The 25,765-nt window shown below is 39.0% G+C and overlaps 1 protein-coding gene across 4 annotated transcripts in view; it reads left to right on the top strand.

Moving 5' to 3' along the window:
* The window catches only part of MGAT3 (beta-1,4-mannosyl-glycoprotein 4-beta-N-acetylglucosaminyltransferase), a 73,741-nt gene extending 52,422 nt beyond the window's left edge, over positions 1–21,319 (top strand). For all 4 annotated transcript variants that reach the window (XM_058190997.1, XM_058191000.1, XM_058190998.1 and 1 more), the window contains exon 2: positions 14,909–21,319. In XM_058190997.1, coding sequence (XP_058046980.1) covers positions 14,909–16,415 — 1,507 coding nt within the window. In that variant the 3' untranslated portion in view covers positions 16,416–21,319. The remainder of the gene's footprint in view (positions 1–14,908) is intronic.
* The last annotated feature ends 4,446 nt before the right edge of the window (positions 21,320–25,765 follow it).

Here is a 25,765-nt window from a genome sequence, read left to right as displayed (position 1 = left end):
ACCAATACTAACGGCAGCCTGCTACTGTACTGGACTAACAGGCTATCGCTTGATAGCAAGTTTTGACTGCCTCAAATGCTCTGTTTTCTGTCTTTCCCCAAGACCAAACAGTGTTTTTCCTAACAACTTTATGCAGCGGTTCCAACGGTTGCTTTGTTTCTTAAAATACAGCATAAAAGTTTACCAGACCCAGGAAAGCCTGAAGCTCTGTCTTGTTTTTGGGTGCTGGGGCTCTCTTTATCGCTTTGACCTTACTCTCAGTGGGTGAATTCCATTCTTATCTATCCTATATCCCAAAAATTCCACTGACTCACCCCACCTGGCATTTTTGCTTTAACTTTCAGGCCTGACCGGAAAATGGCCAAAACTTTCCTCAGCCGCTTCCCCAGTTCTTAAATTCTTCCCGATACCAACACATCATCGAAATAGGGCACGACTCCTGGTAGCCCTGTAGGAGTCGCTCCATCAAATTTTGGAATAGCCCAGGGCCACGCTCACCCCAAACTGTAACCGGGTGCATAAAGGCACCTCGGTGCGTTACAATGGTCTGGGCTTCAGCTGTGCTAGCATCTACGGGTAGCTGTTGGTACGCTTGTGCCAAGTCTAATTTGGCGAAAACTTGTCCGTGCCCTAGTGAGTGCAATAAGTGTTGCACTACTGGAACTGGGTAGGCGCTCTTTTGCAATGCTTTGTTCAAGGTAGCCTTGTAATCAGCGCAAATTCTTATGGACCCGTCTGGTTTTATAGGGGTGACGATTGGCGTCTCCCATTTGGCATGGTCAACTGGCACTAGTATCCCCTGGCTGACTAATTTATCTAACTCTTTGTCGATTTTAGGTTTGAGTGCAAAGGAACCCTCCTTGCCTTTAACCTAATGGGAGCTATTTGGGGTCTAAATTGAAGGAGATAGGGGTCCCTTGTACTTGCCTAAACGGTCCTCGAATCGTCTGCGAATTCCTCCATTAGGGTGTTTTGCAGGTTGCATCCGTCCGGTGGCGCCAGTCACCCCATTCCCAACGCCCGGAACCAGTCTAGCCCCAACAAGCTTGGCAAGGTTCCTCGACTAACGTGATGGGCAGGGTCTTTTCGTATGTCCCGTACTTGACCTCGACGGTCGTTGTCCCTCGAACAGGGATGCGGTTGCCCTGGTAATCCTGCACCCGGGCCGTTGTTTCTGTAGCTTGCGCTTTGCGATGTGCGGCAAGGCTTTCACAAAAGTGTCCCAGGACATGATTGAGATAGCTGATCCTGTGTCTACTTCCAGTCGGCACGGTACGCCTTCAATTGTCGGGTTTGTGAAGATCTTTTCTTGATGCGGGTAGCTGCGTGGTCTATGGTAACAGTCATTCGGTTTGACTTCGCTCTTTCTTTCCTGTGTCCAATCGCTTTCGCCGATCTCGCTCTGATTGGCTGGTTTGAAATTCGGCGGGAATGTGGGGTTTGCATCTCTGACTCAGAGCCGCTCTGATTGGCGATTTGAATTTTCGCGGGAAGGTTGGGGTGCTCGGCAGACTTGAGCCAGGTGCCCTTCCTTTCACACCGCCGCAAATGGCGTCCCTGAACTTACATCTTTGGCGCTGATGTCGCCCGCAACTTCCGCATTCCTCCGGTCTTCCCTTGTCGATTTTCGGTGTAGTGGACTTCTTCCTCCTCTTCGCTGGTTGACTCACGATAGGTTTCTTCGTGGTGGACTGTGCTCGGCTTTGCGCCCGCCATCGGCGTGAGTCGCTTTGTAAGGTGTCTGCTGCATGGTTGGACATCTCATGGGCTCTGGCTTCGTCCAGGCGTTTGCCAATGTCAGGTTGCTCTTGGCTAGCAACCGTCTCCTCAAACGGATGTCTCTGACCCCCGTATAAGTTGTTCCAGCAGCTCTTCGTCCAGATCGCGGTACTGCAATGCTTGGAGGCTTGTCTCAGGGCTGCCATGTAGTCGCTGATAGACTCGCCTTCTTGTTGCCTCGCTCCCCAAACTCGTACCGTCGAGCGTATTTGGGCGGGGCTGGTGCGTAGTGATTCTTCAGGAGGGTCTGAAGGGTCTGCCACGATACGGAGTGTAGCGGTGTTGGCTCCGCTAGGTCTTCTGCGACGGCGATGACTGCGGACCCTCAGTGGCTTATGAAGTAAGCCCGTTTTCGGTTGTCGGAGACTCCTGTAGCTCGTTGCCTCCAGGAAACTTTCAAACGGGTCATGTATATTCCCCATGTCTCCTGGGCAGGGTCAAACGGAGTGGGTGGCGTGTAGCCGGTCATCGCTGCATTCGCCGTCACCTTGCTGGGTTTGAGTCTCGTAGTGAGTTCAGCTCTGTTCTGGTGCTCTGCCTCAAAATCCCACCTTCGTCGCCAATGTTATGTTTGGGTATTGACGAGGCAGGAGACCAGGTTAGTGACAACAGCTCTTTAATATAGTGTGACCCAGCAAAACTCTGGAGAAAAACCTCTCCTTATATACACTTCAGCCTGAGGCTGCATCCAATCAGAGACGAGATATTTCCCGCCTAAAACTCCCTCCAAAACTTACAGTAATACATTACACCCGCAACTATGGGGATGGCCCAAGTTGGCTCGCAGGGCAAATCATAAAAGCAACCGGTCCAAAATCATACTTGGTCGAGTTACAAGACAACCGAGTATGGAGGCGCCACATAGATCAGATAAGGAAACGAATAACTGAACAACCCGAGCCAAATGAAACAGATCATGACCACTCCTTATTTGAACCCACAGCTGACCATGACCCGGGGGAGGCGCAAGACTTAGCTGAGGTCCCGGAGGTCCAGCGACGCCATCAGGTTCGAGGAAACGACAGGAAAAGTACAGTAATCCAAGGCGGATGGCCAAGAAAAGAGTCTGAAAGTAATCCAGGGCCCGATGGCCTAGAGAAAGAGCTGGGAGGAGAAAAGCCCCTCCGACCAGCTCAAAACACCACCCAGGACTGAACCGCAGGTCTGAAAGAATTAGAGAAGGTTATTTGCGTGACTAAAAATAACATGTAAATAATATGTAAATAGAAGCAAAGTGTTTTCTGGGAGGAGGAGTGTTATGTATTCATGTATGTACCTTTAAATATTTAAGGAAATCAGCACGTTGCTGATTGGACAAGCCCGATAGAACTGTATATAAGGAGAGGTTTTTCCCCAGCCTAGTCGCTGGGTTCACCATATATTAAAGAGCTGTTGTCACTACCCTGGTCTCCAGCCTCGTTACTTCCCGAACCTAACACTGCCCTTATTACTTTATAAGTAATTCAAAGTGCCAAAGATACCTAATACTCCTTCCTCCTTCTATTTTCCCCACAACAGCAACCCTGTGAAGTGGAACAGGCTGAGAGAGATTGGCCCAAAGTCCCTTAGAAGGCTTTCATAACTAACTCAGGACTAGAACTGGTATCTAGGCAGCACCTTAATTACTGCACCAACTTAGCAGGCATTGTACTGCTTGTCATGCAAACCCATACCAACTGACATTGCTAGTAAGTTGCTAAAACGTGCTTCTCCAATTGCAGACAATGTGAAATGGTTTGAGAAGAGTGGTTTTTTGAGTAATTTCCCCTTCCGTAAGCTTTCAGATATATATCCTTATACTGTATATGGAACCTGTTTTTAGTTGTCCTTAAGAACCTGTTGTTTTGTTATGTAGCAGGCTATAGGCAGTCCTTGACTTATAACAGTTCATTTAGTGACTGTTCAAAGTTACGACATTGAAATAGCGAATTATCACTATTTTTCACACTTATGTCCCTTGCAGCATCTCCATGGTCATGTGATCAAAATTTGGGTGTTTGCAATTGACTCATATTTATGATGGTTGCAGTGTCCTAGGGTCATGTGATCAGCTTTTGCGACCTTCTTACAAGCAAAGTCAATGGGAAAGCCAGATTCCCTTAACAACCGTGATACTAATTTAACACGTGCGATGATTCACTTAACAAATGTGGCAAAAAAGATTGTAAAATGGGACAAAATTCACTTAACAAATGTTTCGCTTAGCAACAGAAATTTTGGGCTCAATTTGGTTGTAAATCGAGGACTTCCTCATCAAATGTGTAGTACTTCTTTAAAAAAAGAGTATTCTTTCTCTGATCTTAAATGGATGCACTGATGTGTTGAATAAAAACTGCTGTCAGAATGATGTCTTTAGTGCCTTGGTTAGGCTGTATTAATACATGAACATAATTAATCAGTTCTGGCAAGAAATCAAAAAGTATATTAAGGATTCAGTGATTTAACAGAAATGATATAATGCTGTAGCTATCTGATCAATAGGAAGTGTGGCAAGATAAATTGTTATTTGGGCAGAAATTTGTTTTATTTAGAGAAACAGACCTATATTCAGCTACATATCTACAATCTGGTGTGCGTATGGATAAGTGGGCTCTCTTTAGTTCTGCTGCTGTCTGCTTCAGGTCCTAAATGGGAGAATATAAGAGTAGCATTACTTTACTAAATCAAATTCATAATATCTGAAGGCTTTTCTTGATCTATAAACTTCATTTGCTCATTTTCTTTGAAATTGCGTCACACTTAATAAGTAATAATCTCACTGAATTGAATAAACATTAGATTGTATTGATGACCTCAAAATTTTTTTGCTGAGAGATGTAGACCACAATAATAAAAATCAGAGTATCTGTACAGTAAAAACATAACTCTCTGGCCAACATAGCAGACATTTCCTAATCTATAAACTGTAAGGAGAAGTTTCCTTTTCCTGAATTTAATCTGTTCCTAATTTACAGGGCTGTAACAATGGATGTCCCTATAGAATTCAGTGCATCTAGTTAGTTAATCAGTGAATCAGCCACCATTGTAAGATATTTTTAAAGCTTGATTGTCCACATTTTTGTGTGTTATAACCAGTTCCTTGACTTTGTGAGGACAAATTCAAGTTTATACTCAAAGTATTCTGTTTTATTGTACTGTAGTGCAAATGTTTTATGTAGCCCATATAGATGACTGTGTCAGTGTATTCTATATGCTTCATGAGTTACAATAATTTATTATCGAAATCATCTTTTTCTGAGTAAGTACACTCTCAATTTGATAATAATCTTCCATAATTATTTTTATCCAACATTGCATCTAAACCACAGCAATATTTTACATACTGAAAATGTGACAAAACTAACAGATGTTGGATTTATGTTTCTAAAAAAAGTGGACAAAAATAAATAACCAAATGTTTATTTAAATCTTAACATAAGGGAGAAGAAAAATCTAATAATACATTATACATTATATAGCCCCTAAAATAAAATAAATAAAATAAAATAAAAAGTGTTGGTTTAATAAAGTGATTTGTCTTAATACTCCACATTATCTTAAGTCTATTTGGTGAATTCATAAATTTTTAAAATTTAGTTAAAGATGTATGGTTTTATTTTTGATTATTTAGTTATATTTGAATATTTCAACTCAAAATATTTGGTCATCTTTTTTACAAATGCTTTAGATAGAAAATTTCTTGACATCAGATTCCAGTCTCAGATGCAATTGTCATTATGTCACCAGGAATCAGCTGTGAAACAGTGGAAGCATTTTGCCAGTTTTTGTTTCATGATCCTTGTTTCCAGTTGGAATTCTGGCTTGATGTTCTCTAGTGTTGAACTTTTGATTCTCTTGGCTGTCCATGAAATATGAGGCAGTCTTGAGCATGATAGCTCAAAGAAATTAATCTTTCCCATCATTATCCTATCCTATCCTATCCTATCCCATTTTTATTTATTTATTTATTTATTTATTTATTAGATTTTTATACCGCCCTTCTCCCGAAGGACTCAGGGCGGTGTACAGCCGGAATAAGAACAAAATATATACAATTTAAAACAACATTTAAAAAGAGCAAATTTTAAAGGCTGATTATTAAAATTTAGATTTAAAAATTTAAAAAATATTAAGAATACCCAATTAAAATTCATCAATAATTATGCCAGTCCCGCTTTAATAAATAAATGAGTTTTGAGCTCACGACGGAAGGTCCGAAGATCAGGCACTTGACGCAGGCCAGGGGGAAGTTCGTTCCAGAGCGTCAGTGCCCCCACAGAGAAGGCCCTACTCCTGGGGGCCGCCAGCCGACACTGTTTGGTGGACGGCACCCTGAGGAGACCCTCTCTGTGAGAGCGTACGGGTCGGTGGGAGGCATAAGGTAACAGCAGGCGGTCTCGTAAGTACCATCCCATCCTATCCCATCCCATCCCATCCCATCCCATCCCATCCCATCCCATCCCATCCCACCCTACCCTTACTTGAATCTTGATGGAAATTATTCTCTGAACTGAGTAGTTATATACTCAGCAATATATTTTAGAATAAAAATTCCTACTCCATTCTTTCTCTGAGTTTCATTTCCAGAATAGAAAATTTTGAATTCATCTGGTTGGAAATGTCCCATTCTAAATATTTTAATTAACTTACTCGTAGAATACTTGTCCTAATCTATTGGAGCCCCAAGGACTAAGGACCATGTATGTCCACTTTAATGATATACAGCTTTCCTTAATCCATACTGCAGATGTTCTATGATCCCATCCTAGTGTTTCCAAAAAGCTCTGAGCTTTTCTTTCAATTCTGCCTACTGTATATCAGCATTTGGACCTTCCTCATAGGTCCTCAACCAACTGAGTTAGACTTTTAAGGTTGTCCATGCTTGCCTTGTCATAAAGCCATCTTTAGATTTCTGTGACATTTTGTGGAACTGTGTTCTCGCAGGATCCAATATGGGTCAATCGCTGGGACTAGAAGTATTCCAGCATGAGTCTGAAAGCTTGGAAGACTAAACTTCTGGTCCCGGTGACCGACCCAAATTGGATCCTGCAACATTATCCTGGGGAAAGTATATTTGATTTCATTTGTGAACAGTGTTCTTCTCCACAATCTTGCACATCCTACTTGTAATGCCTTTCATGATCTGTGACTGCTTATTTGTAGGGTACATGCCATTTATATCTCTGAGGAACTGACAGCTAAGGGTGAGGGAAGTGAGTGTGTAGTTGGTTCCCATAATAACTTGCCAATATTATCTTTGTGGTGAGAGGGGAGACTGAGTCCAACAAGGAAAATGTTGTGGAGGACTCTGGAGATAAACCTGAAGAAAGACTGCAAGAATCATTATGTAAGCATCAATTTATCTCTAAGAAGGAAAAGAATTTCAGATAACTTTGCCTTCAATTGGCTTAGTATAAGGGGGAGGGGCAGGTATAGGGAAACAAGATTCTGTTATTATACTCTACAAAAATAGTTCCAGTACTCCTTGTGCAGTCTATTTCCCGAACTGGTCTACCTTGAAGGGCTGACACCAATAGTCACATAAAGCATGTGACGTGTATTAGTAATGGGGACAGGGCTGCATTTTTCCAACCTTTTTAAATACTTTTTTTAAAGTGATTGTTCTAAGATTAATAGGTGCATTAAAACAAACAAGAGATTTGCCTGCTGAAAACTGACAAACTCATAATGTTGTAATTCCCAATACAATCTTGGGGAACTTGAAAGCACCAAAAAATGGGACTGGAAGCCAAAATCAGTTGTCCCCAGTAATTAGATTTATATCTGTCCCTTAGGAATGTTTACAGATCTTAATTGGCTCTGAATTGTAAAAAAGCAAGGAGCGTTCAAGAACAGAAACAATTCAAACTGTTTAATTTTCCGATGATTGAATGCAATGAACTAAGATGCAAAATGGAAGGTCATGCTGTAATACACATTGTGCCCCTTCGTATAAACACTAACCTGGCAGCCGGAGTGGTATTAGCAAAGGGAGTGTTGATGGATTAGAAATACAGTAGTTGATTGCTGTAAGGAGGGATACACTACAAAAGTGAAGTTTCCCTTTCCCATCTGTAGTTTGAAATAATACTTGGTAGCCACCTGAGAAAATCAGAGCACAGTCCCAAAGCTTGTACATAAGTAAACTTAAAGCTACAAGAACAATACAAACAAAGGAGAGGAAATCATAGAAATAAAGGCAGAGGGAATATCTTGATGAACTTTAGTGATCAGGAGATTTAGCTATTAACAGTATTCAAAAATAGCACTAGATATGATTCATAATATTTAACAGTTGTAGACCCTCAACAAGCAGGGGAAAATGGAAGACTGTAAAGCAAAGTATGTTTATGATCAGGGAAAGCAATATTAAGAGATTTAAAGAGATTCAAGTCTCCAGTCTCCAAAGAGATTTAATCTCTTCATTTAAGGCTAAGATTCAGGGGTGCTGAGGATGCATTAGAATAATAATAATAATAATGAAAAAGCATGGAGGAGAATTCAAGGATAGAGGAACAAGAAGAAAAAAGGAGGTAGGCTTGCCCTTTTCTAAAACTTAAGATGGCCATAAGTGAAACAATGGAAAATAAGACTTTTTCTTTTTAAAGCTACAGTGAGAAAACTAAAATGGAACAAAATCTAACAAAAAACACACATATAAAATATGGTCACGGTGCTGAAGAAATATGGATTGAATACAAAAATGAGTGGCCAATATGAAAGAAGTACCATGAGGTGGTTTTGTCCAACAATGCTGAATGGATATTGAAATCTAAAACAACTACATGAAGGAGTGGGTGGCTTGATTGAGCAAATCAGGATTGAGAGATGAGAAATTTAAAAACAAAAGGCATGGCCTGAAGTTAAATTTGGCTATGGCAGAAGTGAGGTTGATTTGCAAGGAAAGAAAGGTAATGGAGAGGTATAGTAAAAAGAGGATTTAGTAGATGTGTTTTTCACAGATGACCTCCAACTTGGGACTTCCTGTTTCACTTTTTGGCATCTGTTCATGAATAGGAAGACAGACAATATTTAAATAGATTAAATAGAAGGGGAAATAAAAAACATGCTTGACTTTATCAGATTTTATTCTGCTCCTTGAACGCATCAGGTTGTGTTTGTTCTTCCATGGTTCAGAAAGATGCAAAGGAAGATTTCCTTAGTGCTCATCGGTTAGTTTAGTATTGTAAATGTTTTCTTTTGATATTGGTGAGAAAGAAGTATAAAGCAAAGGAATTTAAAGCAACATCCCAAGCAAACAATACAAATTAACTGCAGATATTACAACAAGTTGCAAAACTTTAAATAAACATTGGAGAACCAGGTAGATGACCCTTGTCTTTTGCGGGAAAATTGAAACAGATGAAGCTATTTCATGTAGAACAGTTTTTCTCAATTCTTTTTAACACTTTTTAAGATGCATGGACTTTAATTCCCAGAATTTTCTAATCAACTTGGCTGTCAGAGGAATTCTGGGCGTTGCTGTCCATGCATCTTAAAGTTATTAAGGTTGAGAAACACTAATGCAGAGAAACCATAATCTCAGTTCTCTCAATGAAGAGCTGTCATGCAGAAAATGGAGCAAATGTCTTTATTATTCAAAGACAGATAAGGATGAAGAATCTAAAATTTCAGGGAAATTATGTTAACAGTTGTGATAATGTCACAGACTGTTTTGGGAATTGATAGGTTTTCTGAGATATTTAAACAGAGGCTAAACAATAATAATTTGTAAGTTCTGTAGTTAAGGGATATATGGTTCTTTTTAAGAAAATTTTTAATAATTTTATTCATAAACATTTTTGAATACAGTGTATTGCCAGGGTATACCATTTACAAGAAGAAAAAGACCAGATAGAAAATAGTAATAAATATTAACACATGAACTAATAGTAATAATCATAATATAACATATTTACTGAGAATAATAGTAATAATATAACCAAATAATTTTAACTAAGTTTCTTTTTATATTGGCTTTACATTTTTGTTAATTATAATGATTGTAGCTATAAACCATCACTATTTTTAATAGAAACATTCATAGTCTTTCTTCCTCTAATTTTTACCTCTTGTCTCTAACCACTAATAAAATCTATTCCCTATCAAATGATATTCTGTGTCTTCTTTATCTTTTATTTTTAAACTAGAAGACCTCCAAGGTCCCTTCTAACTCTGTTATTATGTTATGTTATGTTAACGTTAGTCTGTCCATTTCAGCACAGTCTAAAAATTTTCAAATTACTTCCTCATCTAACAGGGATATATGGCTGTTCTATGCATTTATGTTGAAAGCTTCATTGTTTTAACAATTCTTTAAACAATTGGCCCCATCTTCTCCCAGATTTTTAATAAAACACTAGAGATGTGTTATGTCCCTTCTTGCTTTAAATGCTCTACCATCATCCTAAGAAATCCATCAGGGATCTGAATGAATACAAGCCGGTTGCTCTTACATCTGTAGTCATGAAGACCTTTGAGAGGTTAGTGCTGGCCCACCTGAAAGTCATCGTGGATCTGCTGTTAGACCCCTTGCAGTTTGCCTACTGAGCAAATAAATTGGCAGATGATGCTGTCAATATGACATTGCATTTTATCTTGCAACATCTTGAATCCCTGGGGACTTATGCATAGATCCTTTTTGTGGACCTCAGCTCAGTGTTCAATACTATCATTCCAGAAATTCCTCACTCTAAACTGATCCAGCTCACTGTGCCTATTCATACTTGTAGGTGGATAATCAGCTTTTGACAGATAGGAAGCAACAAGTAAGGCTAGGGAAAATTACATCTAGTAACCAGCAATTAGCAAAGGTGCCCCTGAGGGCTATCTGCCAACTCTGTTGCTCTTCTCTCTGTATACCAATGAGTGCACCTCAAGGGAACCCATGGTTAAATTTCTGAAATTTGCAGATAATACAATGATAATTGGCCTTATTTGAGAGATAGTGATGAATCTGCTTATAGATGGGAGGTTGAACTAAGGTGGGCTACATACACCTATTCAGCCCAAGGATACACATAGCAGGCCTCAAGCCACTGGGAAAAGAAACTTTGGTCAAGAAAAACTTCCCTGTGAAAGGAAATGTCTTGTCAGCTATATTAAGGGAACTGCTTTCTCAGCTTGATGTATGACCAGGGCCTGGCCAAGATACACCCATAAATATGCTGAGCTTAGATAACCATATTCCCCTGTCACGCTCTAACTGAAGTTTGGTATCAGAACAAACATATGGCGTTGCCTCCCCCAATGTCTGGTATCAGTTCCCCAATATAAGTTTAAATTGAATTAAATATACTTTAATTTGATAGAAGCCTGGAAAAATAAATATGTAGCGACTTTGGAGGAAATATGGGGGTTGCATCTAAAGATGGACTATTTATCCTGTTTTAGTTGGATTCTATATTGTAGATCTTTTAATGAGCAAGTAGTTAGAGTAGATGATCTCCAATGTATATTCCAAGCATTGAATTATATGATACCAAAAGATCACATCTTATCTTCAGAAACAAGGGATGAAAACTGAAGACCTCTTAGCTTAATTTCTGTCCATCTGGGAAGATGCTCCCTTATAGAGAATATAGGTAGTCCTCAACGTATGACCACAATTGAGCCCATGATGTATGTTGCTGTGATAAATTTGTTAAATAGGTTTTGCCCTGTTTTATGACTTTGCTTGCCACATTTGGTAAGTGAATCATTGCAGTTGTTAAGTTAGTAACATAATTATTAAGTGAATCTGGTTTCCCAACTGACTTTGCTTGTCAAAAGGTTGCAAAAGGGGATCACTTGACTATGGGACACTACAGCCATCATAAATGTGAATCAGTTGTCAAGCAACTGAATTTTGATCATGTGACCATGGGAGATGCAGCAACTGTCGCAAATGTGAAAAAATGGTCCTAAGTTACTTTTTCCAGTACTGTTGTAACTTCAGTCACTAAACGAATTGTTTTATGTTCCATATCTTTATGTAACTGTTTGTATAACTATTCCTGTATCTTTATTGCATTTATGGGGGAGATAGTGAAGTTTTAGAAGGTGCAGTAGAGAGTAAGATGCAATTCAAGGTATCTTTTTTTTGTCAGTCAACCCATTAGTAATAATTAATTTCAGCAATGATTAATTCTAAAATGTTGCACTTCCATTTTTTAGAGCACAGTAATGGGCTGGTTCAATGATCTCTTGAGGCAAAATTACACATCAGAAAATAGAAAATGTTGTCACCACCCTTTTTTTTGATTTTTTAAAACCATTTTTTGACAGCATGAATTTTATCACAATGTATTACTTTGCTTCCTATTTTTCTGCTGGATAATAGTCAGATGTAAGAATCTGGAAAAATACATATAGTAGTAGTGATGTCAGTTCTTAAATTGCTATAAAAATGCATTAAAAGAGGGAGAAATAAAATGACAGCTGCTTAAAGTCTTCTGCATCGAAGAAATACAGTATATGTTTCCCAAGTGGCAAAGTACTAGCCCTAATGCATGATAAGATCCAAAGAATTGACAAATTTAAATTGTTGTCTTAGATGCATGAACCACTGGAAGATGATTTCCTCCATGGAACATAAATTTCCTCTATTTCTGCCTCTGTAAGTGTATTTAGTACTTTTAGAAAGACAATATATTTCTCAATGCATCTCACATGGAAGATACAGCTGAAAGATACAAAAAAAATTCACAAGCATCCTTGAAAGCATGAACCCATCCTTCACTTAGTGAACAAAGGATGCTGGGAAGTGTCCTGCATTTTCATGAGTGAATACTGCCCATGTGTCAGGGTTCCAAGGAACACCCCCACGAAATAAAGCTCTGAGGCTTGAGGTTCCTCAAAGTTCCAATTTATTAGAGATGTCATGTTGGCACAGCTGGGAAAACCCGAAATGAAAGCTTCCAGGTTTTCCACACCCAGTGGGCAGTTGACAGCCCTGCCCCATACATTGTCCAATCAACTCTTCACACTCAATTGGATACAATCTTCAGGCAGTCTCCATCAGATGCAGGATGTCCTTGAAAACGGAATGTTGTTATGACTTACTTTCTACTGCTCCAACAACAACCCCCTCCCAACTTCCCCAGCTAAAATATGTGGCAGTTAAGAAGCAAGAAAGAAAATTGCCTTCCAAAACTGACACCATGATTATGATAAAATACCTACATTCCTCTCTGCCCCTCTGTAGGTGTGTGTATGTGTATGTATCTATGTATGTATTTTGGGGGAAATACGGTATGTGTATGAATATGTGTGTGTGTGTGTGTGTGTAAGTGCCTATATGGGTATTAGATTAGCCTGCACTATTAAGCAGACATGCATATTACACAATATTCCTCTTATGATATTTTCTATATTATTTCAGTGGGAAATTCATACAGTGCTTTCTTGCTGATGCTACTGGAATGGAATTTCTAGTTAGAAACATAATAGTTGAGTAAAAATATTAAAGTTTCAATATTTTTATGGTTAATTCATCTAATTTGAATTTGGGAATTTTCTAAAGTTATCTAAACCATTTTTGAGCTTTCAGTCTGTCTTAGCTGCATAATGAAACATGGAAATTAAATCCCAAAAGGTGCTTTTTCAAGAGGCAACTGGGCTTACTGTTTTTTTTCTTTGAAGACATTTGCTTCTCATCCAAGAAGCTTCTTCAAAGAAAAAAACCCCAGAAAGTCCAGTTGCCTCTTGAAAAAGCACTTTTGGGACAACCATGACCTGGATGACTGAGATTCTCTATAGACATGGAAATCAAAAAAGAATTTCATTCTAATGTTGGTCCTTAATATGAATTGCCTTTTCAATTTGTACCTGGCTTAGAGTCCTGTAAATAGCCATTTCTGGCAATATCTGAAACTGTTCCACTTTTCTATCGAATTTTTTGGTCATCTTGAAGACAGACAAAAAGAGTCTTAACAACCACAAGACTGTATTGATATTTTCATCTGCATTACTTCTTCATTTCTCTTCCAATATCTAAAGCAATACCTTCTCCCATAATTTAAACTTTCATTTTGCTTTCTTTAAAAAAATCAAGTTGCTTGCAGACAGAAAGGGGGGGAAAAATATCCCAAACAGCATTCTAATTAAATTTAACATATTTGTTCAGTATAAGGGAATCCATACCCCTCCTAATATTGCGAAACTATAGCAGAGTCTAAAATGAAGATTGCAGGGCTTTACATATGAAAACAGCTTGTGGGCCAGTGGCTTCTTAACCCTGCATTAATAGCAACATTAGCAACTAAATAAAAAAAATCTAACCTATTCATGGGGTTGGATTGAAATCACCTGTCAAATCCACATGACTCTTCATGTCCGTGAAAGACAATGACTTCCCTGTCATCTCTAAAATTTTCTTCCTTTTGGGAATAAGAAAACTGTGTAGGAAACTTGGTGAGCCAATCATTCTCTCCAACCTTCATTTTAGGATTGCCATTGTGGAGAATAACTGGAGACCTCATGTAAGCTCTTTTAGGCTGATGGAAAGCAAAGATGTAAACGTTTAGGATTTCAGCTAATATTAATTACTTAATATTGCCATTTTTGCATGACTGAAAGTGTTTTTATATAGTTATGTAAAATGGTACCAAAGCTACCCCTATGTGTAATTTAACTGCTTACTTCGTTTTGTTTAGTGCTTTTACAGGCCATCATTCAGAGCAAAACTCCTAATGCAACTAACGATTAGAAAATAAATTACATGAAAGTCAGAATAAATACAAAGTTCCATATAAGAGTATTAAGTCTTGAGAAGACCTACTAGTCAATCTGCAACCACAGTTTTGTCTAGGACACCAAGGGTCAGTGACTGAAGTCACAGTAGGCTTAATAGCATGACAGAATTATTTTTGCATTGGTTTTATCCTATTGTTTAGATTGCATACATTTGCAAACAGTTCCTATATTAATATTGGCCTTCTCCTAATAGCTTATTATACCTCTATCCTATATCTGGTAAAGTCATTTTTATATACATAGCACTGGTTTTATTTTCCTCTTTTATTTATGTAATCTTTCTAAAGCATTGTTGCTAGTGTCCTATGTCAATGATTGATTGTACTGGGAAAATTTGAAAGTGTTTAAGCAGTCTTGCAAGCTAGTGAAATAAAATGACCAAATGTTCCCTCTCTTCCCTTTTTCTCCATCACAGGATGAAGATGAGACGCCACAAGCTCTTTTTGACTCTGTGCATGGCTGGTCTCTGCCTCATCTCCTTCCTTCATTTCTTGAAGGCCCTCTCCTATGTCACATTCCCCAGGGAGCTGGCATCGCTTAGCCCTAACCTCGTGTCTAACTTATTCTGGAACAATGTACCGGTCACACCTCAGGCTAGCCCTGACTCTGGGGGTCCAGAAATTCTCCGTACCCCATTATATTCCCACTCACCACTGCTTCAGCCTCTCTCCCCAAGCAAAGCTGGTGAGGAGCTGCACAAAGCTGAGTTTGTGCTTCCTGAAGACACCACAGAATACTTTGTACGCACCAAAGCTGGTGGTGTCTGCTTCAAGCCAGGGACTAAAATATTGGAAAAGCCACTAGCAGGACGTCCAGAGGAGAAGATAGAGGGAGTTGTATTGGGGCGCACAGGCCGTAAACCTCTGAGTGCCAGTGGGACAAAACGACGTAAATGGGTGGAGTGCATGTGCCTGACAGGCTGGCATGGACCCAGCTGTGGTGTTCCCACTGTGGTTCAGTATTCAAATCTCCCTACAAAAGACCGTCTGACACCACGGGAGGTGCCCAGGAGAGTCATTAATGCCATCAATGTGAATCATGAATTTGACCTCTTGGATGTGCGTTTTCATGAGCTAGGTGATGTGGTGGATGCCTTTGTGGTTTGTGAATCAAATTTCACAGCATATGGTGAACCACGCCCTCTCAAGTTCCGTGAGATGCTACTCAATGGCTCCTTTGATTACATCCGCCACAAGGTGCTCTATGTCTTCCTGGATCACTTCCCCCCTGGTGGCCGTCAGGATGGCTGGATTGCTGATGATTACCTGCGTACTTTCCTAACTCGAGATGGCATCTCTCGCTTCCGCAATTTGCGTCCTGATGATGTTTTCATTATTGATGATGCGGACGAAATCCCAGCCCGTGATGGTGTGCTTTTCCTCAAACTCTATGACGGTTGGACAGAGCCTTTTGCCTTCCACATGCGCAAATCTCTCTATGGATTTTTCTGGAAGCAGCCTGGCACTCTAGAAGTGGTTTCTGGTTGTACAGTTGGAATGCTCCAGGCTGTTTATGCCACCGATGGAATTCGCCTACGCCGGAGAGAATATTATACCATGCCAGGCTTTCGGCAGTATGAAAACAGCACAGGTCACATCCTAGTACAGTGGTCACTGGGCAGTCCACTCCACTTTGCTGGCTGGCATTGCTCTTGGTGTTTTACACCTGAAGGAATTTATTTTAAACTGGTTTCAGCTCAAAATGGGGACTTTCCCCGTTGGGGTGACTATGAGGACAAGCGAGACCTTAACTATATTCGGGAGTTAATTCGAACTGGTGGGTGGTTTGATGGTACCACCCAGGAGTATCCACCTGCAGACCCCAAAGAACAAATGTATGCCCCCAAATACCTTTTGAAGAATTATCAACGGTTTTGTTACTTGTTGGAAAATCCCTATCAGAAGGCAAAGGGAACAGGGTGAGGGGAGTGGGCTTGCATGAGAAAACAGGATATTTTGGAAAAAAGGGAAAGTCAGACTGTGTCTTTTGTTTTTTTCCCCTGCCCCATTCTGCTGGGATTTGTACATTCTCTCTAACCTATCAGTCCCACTGCAGACAAGAGACTTAGGGTATGTGTGTATGTGTGGAAAGAGACTCCTAGTTATGTTAATAACTAGGAACATTCCTGTCCCCAGGAACTAGCTTTTGGTAGGATTGAAGAAAAACCTGATGCAGGAAGCATGGGATCTGGGGAGCATGCAGTGGATGTGCGAGGTTATGAATGTGCCAAAGCCTCTACAGCCTTTGTAGTATAGCTAAGGATAACATTCAATTCCATTTTCAAAACCCAGTTTCTCCTTAAGTACTTTGGCATCAATGGCTTTTTCTGCTTTCCTAATATATGGCCACTAAGAGAGATTTTGTCAGTGAAAATGGACATTGAGCTCATCTAGGATCTTTATATTTTGCCATGTGCATCTGTTATATGAGGATATAAAGATGGGAGCACACACAAACTGGAAGCATAGTAGCACCAAAGAATTCTGCTTTCCATTTCATGATTATGGACATTCAGGGAAACTTTACAAACTGGCAGGGTATGAAGGTTGAAAAGCTGTCTGATTTTGGATATATTTTGGATAGCTAGCCTTTAATATAAGAATAAGATGACAGCACAACCCGTAGCCCACAGATTTGAAAAGAGTATAGCTATCACAGATACACTTCCCTCTTCTTCAGCAACACAATGTGATGTTTACATTTTCAACTAAAACAGGGTGTGTCTAATGCTTCAGAGGAAAGGAGAGGTCAGCTCCAGTGCCCGTCTTTCTACTTCTGAAACAGAAGAAGTGCAAAAGTACTTGGCTCTATGATGCCATTGTTTTGAGGACAAGATAATATTGTTGCTATACCAATACCACTCATTTGGTTTGCAAAGGCAGAGACGGGAAAGGAGGGTGTCTATCTGATGGAAATGAAATGAGAAGCCAACAATTATAATCTGGATGCCAAGCATTTCTATGTTCCATTTTTTTTTTTAGCTTTCAATGAAATATATCAGTGCCGCCCCCCCATCACTTATGTGTCTATGGCCCTAAGTCAGGATGAAAAACAGGTCAAGGTTTACATTTTGCTAGCTGCTAGGAAAATATATGAAGCAATGAGGAGTTCAAAAAGAGTTTCTTTGTCATAATGTGTTATTCTGGCATGACCTCTTTCCTTGTTTGATCCACCTAGCATTTCACACTCTTTGCTGCCTTTACAATATCTGAAGTCCTACCATTCCAGAGACTGTAAGCCATGTTGTATGTGATTTGTTTTTTGCACATTTTGCCTGTGTGGTATACTCTGCCAGTTCATCCTCTGACTTCTTTTATGTGGTGAATATCTAAATACAGACTCTTTTCCAATAGCAAAGTTTCAGGAAAGAGGATTTGAGCAGGGAGAAGATGAGTAGGATTTTTTGGTTTGTGCTTCAAGGGTGGCTCCTTTACCAGCAAAGTAATATTCTGTTGCTCGAGTGAATTCATCAACAGTTTAAAAAGAAATTATTTTATGATAAGTACAAAAGAGCCCTGAGCTTGCTTAAAATCTGTCTTGTTACCAAAAAGAGATCTGTACTATTTTTTATCTTTTGTGATCAGCATAAAGATGAAGTCAATGTTAAATTATGTTAAACTTTCCCTCTATAGATGTTGCTACTTGCTCTATCACAAAATTAAACTGAGCCAGAGAAGATACATATGCCTTATATTGTGAGAAAGATTTGTCATGTCAAAGGAGAACGGAAAAGAGTATTTCAAGGGTCACATGGCTATGCTAAAGCAAATGTGTAGCAATAGCAAAAGAACCACTACTGAGGAACTGAAGGTAATGAAATACCAGATTTCTTAGTGTTTCTTCACTGCAGATGCAGGAAATGTTTTGCCTTCACCCTTGTGATGAAATGAGAATCTAGGCCACAACTCCATTGCTCTCTAGTTCTAATTAAACAGGAGGTCTGTCTGCACATTCAGTTATAAGAAGTGACAGGAGTTGATATCCAACATCAGAAAGATTGCAAGTTGTCCACTTTAGTTTAGGGCCAACTCTTTCCACTGCAGTGTTCTCTAAATATGCTGGACTTCACATTTGGAAAGCTGAGGAAGGCTACTCTAGAGGCTATAGTTTTTAGTACTTATAATTCCATTAAAAAGCAGTAATTGGGAGATCCTTTTTCAAACCAAATGGAGGAGGTGCTTTCAAACTACTGTAATAGGGAAAAAACCGGCATTTTTATACTCGGTGAGACATGAACTGAAGGGTTGAAGCATATCTGGCCATTGGGTTCAAGTCAATCAACTTTACTTAAAACAACAGACGAGATGTTTTTCTATACTATTACTGTGGAGTTTCCTAGAAGAATGCAGCCTTCCCTTCAGCTCAGTCAACGTTGATTGTGATATACATAAAATTTAACACCTACATTTTGTATGTGCAACTGTGATTCTTTTACAATGAATGCCCATGAATTCTTAATTCACCCATTAGCACAAATTCTTGGCTCCACCTGTCATCAAAATGCAGCCAAAATGTTTCTGAGTTCTTCTTTTATCGTTCTAGAATTTTTTTAGCCATCTTTTTCTTTCCCACATCTCTTTTTCTCCCTTTATTTTCTTTCCCGTCCACTGTTGTTTCCAAGGAACAGATCCTATTCTAAATGGATAAGTTAGCACTAAATTCCTCTGGGGCGCTGAAAGGACTCTTTGTTCTGGTCTCCTCCTCCAATTGCACCAAAGTGAAACTTGAATCTGACCTCTAATGGGAGAGAAAAGGAGAATTTACAGTAAAACCTTTGCTTTAATAATAGTAACAACAAACTTTTGCACAGGGTAGCCTGAAATACTTCTAGTATATGAACCATCTATTTATTTATTTTATAGCTACTAGCATTCAGTTTCACGGAGCAGACTGTAAGGAACTTTGCACTAATAACAATCGTTCGAGCATCTGCTGTGAAGTTTGGTTTGGACGACTTAGTTTTGGGAAATGGCTCTTTTCTTTCTTTTTTCCTTCCCAGCCATCATGAATAACTGGAGCTAATAGGATAATGCCTCTTAACGGTTGCAGATCAAAATTATGTATTTTCTCTACAGCCTTTACCCCACCATATTCTACTGTACTGTTCCAAACAAATCTGTAGATGAGTTTAAGCATAATTGCCACAGTCAATGGCAGCCATACTGAGTAGCTGATAAGTGGTGCCTACTTTGCAGTCTAATTTTGGACCTTAGCTTCTCATTTGTATAGAGTTCAGAGAACGCCTTACTCCTAAGACATTCTACTCCTTTTTCAAACTTACAGCCTGGTTTAATATTCATCCTAGGGCTAGGCTATGCCTCTCTTTAATTGTAAGTGGGGGAATTCAGTGATCTTCTTTATAAAACATAAATTTATATATATAGAGGCGTACACATGGAGAGAGAAGATTTTTATCTTATCAGCTTCTATGATGTGCTGATTTTGTGACTGCAATTGGGATGTGCTCTTGTCTTGTTGTCCATTTTCTGCAGCTTTCCATAGCAGAGGCCATATTTACTTCTTATATGAACTAGGCTAATCATGGCTTTAATTTATTCTTATCTTATTATCTTTTAATCTCTTATACAATACAGACAGCAACTTAGGAGACTTCTGGAATTATGCTACCATCTTTGTCCATTTGTTCTAATTCTCATTTTTTTATGTTCACTACAATTCTGGCACATCTTATTTTGGCTTTCCACAACCTGCTCTTACAATGGCAGTCAAATCAGCTTAAGCAAAGTCTGTGGTGGCTGAATATTAATGCAATTGCTGTCTCAATATCTAGGAAAATACCAGGTTAAGAAAAGCTTTTCTGGTTAAGAAAGATATCTGGCATTAAGTAAAGGATTGTATATGTTCATCATTTGATTCTCTGTGGGGTTCTTTTCTTACTTTCCCTCTTTCTCCTACTATATATCTCCTTATTATCTTCCGATATCTGTATTACAAAAACAGGAAGCTCATTTTATTTTCTTTAGCAGGCATACTGTTCAAGGAGATTCTGAATCATTCAAAAGTGTTGCCATTTTTTAAAAGTGCAGCTGAACAGACCTTGAAACTGAATTGATATTTATATTGATTCATTGCTTGCTCCTGGCCAATCACTATGTTTTTCTCTTTTTTACCCCTGGTTTCAAAAGTGATGGCTGTCTGACTTATACTCACAATCTGGCATAGATTGTAAGGGACAAGATATTATGTCTGGTAAGTCCATTAAAAGCTAGCTGCTTTAATAAAGGAAGGGACTGCTCTCGCCTTCATTTATGTCTACTTCCAAGGTGCTTTTCCACCTTTGGAGAAATTTTAAAAGGGAAAATATGTTGCTGGTAACTCTAGTTGTGTGGGTATAGGAGGAAATAGAGGCCTTAATAGCACTACAGTATTAGGACATAGAGGTAATTGTGTTACACCATCACTGAAGTTACTAGGCTTGGTACATTGGCTTAAAAAGGAAATTTGGCAACAAGGATGCACCACTGTCCTGTATAATTACCACAGAGAGAAGTCCTGAAAATAGGACTTCTGTTTCTCAAGGAAAGGATGTGGGATATCTTATACTAGCAAACCGAAATAGCTTTTGTGGCCCGTGTTGGCTAAGGTTTATGTGGGACTCGCCAAATACGTAGAAGTCCTCTAAAGTCTAATTTATAATACCTATATTAATAATTTTGTAAGGGTAAATCGGTGTGTACATACTGAAATCATTTTCTCTGTAAATGGTTGGATTTCATTTCACCCTTAAAGGGATGTTTAAAGGAAAAAATAAAACAAATTACACAATGAAAGGGAACCTGGGACGCGTGCTTGTTTTTATTTCAAACTGGAACAGGAAGACGCTCAAGGAAGAGGGTAAGCGAGCCTGTTTCTTTCAGCTCTGAATAAACACACATACATATATGGAAAAGTATGCAGCGTTAAAATATTTGTGTTCTTTTTAATGGGGTGTAGAGTATGTAACCACTTTTTCTCACAGTTGTGACAGCTTGATTCAGCCATCTATCCTGGTTGTTTAAACAAACTGCGTGACAGTGTAAGACTATGAATTAACTTCGTGCCCACTGGATTCTGAAAAAGGCTCCAGTTAGTGTTAGAAAGTTTATAATCCAAACACAGAAGAATGCAGAAATATTATACTAAATATTATAATTAAATTGCTTAATATTGCTATTAATACATAATTAGCAAGATAATTTAGAAAGGATATGAGCTGGATATTGATGTAAATTGACAAAGTGGTTTTTCCCCCCATTACAAATAAAGTTATAGACAGAGTGGAAAAAGTCACTGGGAAGTCATTTTACACTAAATTTTCTGTTTCAAAGGTGGGAAGAAGCACTGCTACTTTACCTAGGTCAGGGGTCTCCAACCTTGGCAACTTTAAGCCCAGAGGACTTCAACTCCCAGAATTCCCCAGCCAGCGTTGCTGGCTGGGAAATTCTGGGAGTTGAAGTCCTCCGGGCTTAAAGTTGCCAAGGTTGGAGACCCCTGACCTAGAGTGTCCCATTGGAACATTCCATGTCAATTGTTTCCCAAGGAATAAAACCTGAATCATCTCGGTGTTCCATGTCCTACTCTAGGGAACAACGGGACTGCAAAAAATAAGCTTGTTTCTACTTTATTTTTCACCTAGGAACTATTGCTCATTTTCCATAAAAAATGCCCAAGGGAATGATTTTTCAAAACAAAAATTTGTGGAAACATTTAAAAAATGCCTATAAGATTTGTTTAAGTACATTTCCCCACCTGGCCCATAGAAAGAGCTATAGAAGCCTAGCAAGGAACAATCTATATACCATGATTCATTCAACTGAACCCTAAACAAGAAGAGGAAGAAAAATATATATATAAACATCTCTGTTTATTGGCTTGAGATTTGTTTAACGTACAAACAAGTTGGTGGCTGGGCCCTAACAGTAGCATATACTTTAAGCATGTGTTTATGTAAATGCCTTTTTCCCTTGCTCCATTTCCTTACCTATTTTTGTCCAAGCATAGAGATAGAATCATGCTACAAAACAAAGAGACTCTTAGAACACTTGAAATAATACTGTTCAAAATGGCTGATTGATTCAAGTTTGCAACAAACCATTGCATTTTATTCAAAGATAAGGACAAAGCTGTTTGAACAGGATTCCGTTCCAACCTCAACATGCTCAGAATATCTTTTCAAGCTTGAAATCTTTTATACATCCATTGTGAAATGTATATCCAATGTATTAAAATGGAATGCTGCATAATTTAACCAGTGGACAGTTATTCATTCAAAGCTTAAGCATTATAAAATCATGGATCCACTTCATATATTTTGTTTGCAATTTGAGATTAGAACAGAGATTAACTGGTGACAGTTGGCATTATCATTTATAAACATATCTCCATCCCTTCAATCATTAGAGCAGTTAATATAGATTTTGGCTTTATATTTTATAAAGTGAAGATGAACAAACACACCCACAATGAGTCCTTCTGATACAGATAATGATCTCAGACTTTACAGAAAATTCAATTTGTCAACAAAGATCAGGGTTATCACTCACTCATTTGCACTCGCACTGTATCAAGTTTTCCAAATGTTGGAAGGGAAAGATTATTGGATCATTTAAAATAGCAATAATTGATTTAATAACATTAATAATTAGTGCCTCACTAATTAAATAAAATGTATAAAAACATCCTCAAAATTAACCAATTTAAAGTCTTCAATTAATGGAGAATAAACAAACAATATAAGCTTTGGTCCACATTCCATATTATGAGATGCTCAGGACTTGTCACGGGGGTGGGGATGGGGGTCATATTCTTCCAAATCACTATATGAACTGTTTAGTGCTTTCTCATTTAAAACAAATAACTAGCCAAATGAGATCTGTAAAACTTGGACCGAGAGGAGAGCCCCTACCTGAGGCTGTATTTTAGTCTCAGTGTCCAGATTGGAGTCATCTGTTCCCAATTTTGTACAGTAGTTGAGCAAGATGTATGGTCTCAGCTGGCCCCCACATTTATGAAAGACTGAGGGTAAAGCATGGTGGCAGTACCAAGCAACATCAGGAGTAGTTCACTGGTGGTCTTTGTGAAAGCTCATCCATTGCCTGGTCGACCTAGTGCAGCTGCCTAGAAGTTGGAAGAAGGATGGTGAGTGGGTGGAGGCACGTTATGAGATAGCATAGTTGAGGAATGGCTGGGGCTTGAGCCATCTATCCCACCACCCCCAACATACCTCAGGTAGGAGTCAGAACAGGGAATAGGGCCCTGCATTATAACGTTGTGTGTTTTGCCCTCCACCTCTGGTGAAAATAAGTTGGATTTTTTAGATAGAATATGCAGGGGGATTGGCTCATGGGTGCATCTGATGCTACATACCAACTTAGAGGAAGTGTGAATTGGACCTTTAATGGCTGGGGGAAAGGAGTAGGAGGTGGTGGTGGTGAGAGATTGGTCAGCAGTCAGATTCAGGGGAGAATATTGTGATGACGACAGGCAATGGAAGATATGGGATGTGTCGGGATGGGATGCACACAGGGAGCATGGGAGCAATGTCTTGTATCAATCTCACATTCCAACCCTCTGCCTTTATCTTCAGTTACAGATTACTGAACCTTAAGCAAGCAAGGTGTTTTGAATGTAATATTGGCCTCTAATAATGCTCCTTATGAGATCTGGAATCAGGCGATCAGGAGCCCTGATAGCACAGTGGTTAGAATGCAGTATTGCAAGCTAACTCTGCCTATAGCCAGGAATTTGATCCAGACCGATTCAAAGTTGACTCAGCTTTCCATCCTTCTGAGTTTGGTAAAATAAGGACCTAGACTGTTAGGGCAATATGCTGACATTTATAAACTGCTCAGAGAGTGCTATTGCTTATCTGATCCTGCATAAGATGACTGACCTAGCATATATTATCAAGACCTGGCTGGCAAAGAGTGGGGAGTGGCTTACTTTGAAACATGCCCAAGGGATACCAAACTGCAACTCTAAGCCAGAGTGGGGAATTCCTATTGTTTTCTTAAGATCTGCAGGAGCTGATCTGCAAACAACTGTGTTTGAGTCACAATGGTGAGACTGGATTTTAAGACTGAGTTCTGTTTTACTCACCTCCCTGCTACTTGGCAGCCTCCCTGCCTGCTCTGCTCAGTGCCACCTCTGGATTTGTAATGAAGTCCCTCAGATCTATGATTTGGGAGGACTTTAATCTTTGGGGACAGACTTAAGAGGTAGTGTAGGAGTTCGTGACCACTTGGGATTTGACTCAGTTTATTGCAGGGCTAATCTCCAGGACAGGTCATAGGTTAGACTCAGTTTTTATTTTTGGGATAATGGTGATGTGATTTTGTGGTAAACAGATCACTCCTTGATGATCCTGGACTTTATTTTTTAATGATGTATGGTTATTTATTTTTTGTTAATGCTTATTCTTGTTGTATGTTGCCCAGTCATATTGTTTGAATTAGGCTTAAAATGAATAAATAAACTTCCTGCGAGGAATACTGTGCATTGTACAGGAAGAAATCAGCTCATATTTATAAGAAATGCCTCAACTTTTCATATAATTTTTCATATTAGATTTGGAAATATCATTACTATGGTCACAAGTTTCCAATATCATGTACAAATAGAAAACTAGTGAGACAGAGGCACATTCCCTCATTTTTAGTTTCAAATAATTAAAAGGAAACTAGTCCATATTTACTGAAAACAATCTAGACAAATTAAAATAAGTAGTAAATTTTATATATCAAGAGGTCTATGGGATGTTCAGAGCTGTCTTAAGACTTACCTGAGTAGTCAATAAGGTGCAAATTGAAAATGATCTTGTGCATTAGTAATGCTTAAGGATTTGAAACCCAGCAATAGGATTATTCAAGCTCCTGCCCAAATACTTTGCTTAATAGGAGTGAAACACTGTCTGGAATATTATGTTCTATGAAACTAAATATAGAAATCTAAAGAGGTTAAAGGTTTGCCAATAAAGTTTATGGGGTTTCCATGTCTCTCCACTCAGCAAAATGGGTAGAAAAAATGTATTTGAAAAATTTGCCTCGCCTACCAACTTTCTTTCAAGAACTGAAAACTATTTATATATTTGGAATTCAACTGTATAGCTCCAGCTATACATATTTCTTGACAGAAGTGGTTTTCTGGCTGCTAATTTTACTAGAGTATTTTTCCCTACACACGTTTTGCTTTTGAAAATGAAATCAGAATGTGTCAGTCACAAGTGATCCTTATACAATTCCAGCTGGCTTCAAGAGGGTGAATAGAAATTCAA

This window comes from Ahaetulla prasina, chromosome 7 (assembly GCF_028640845.1).
Source record: "Ahaetulla prasina isolate Xishuangbanna chromosome 7, ASM2864084v1, whole genome shotgun sequence".
Classification (NCBI taxonomy): domain Eukaryota; kingdom Metazoa; phylum Chordata; class Lepidosauria; order Squamata; family Colubridae; genus Ahaetulla; species Ahaetulla prasina.
This window is presented reverse-complemented; position numbering and strand designations above follow the sequence as displayed.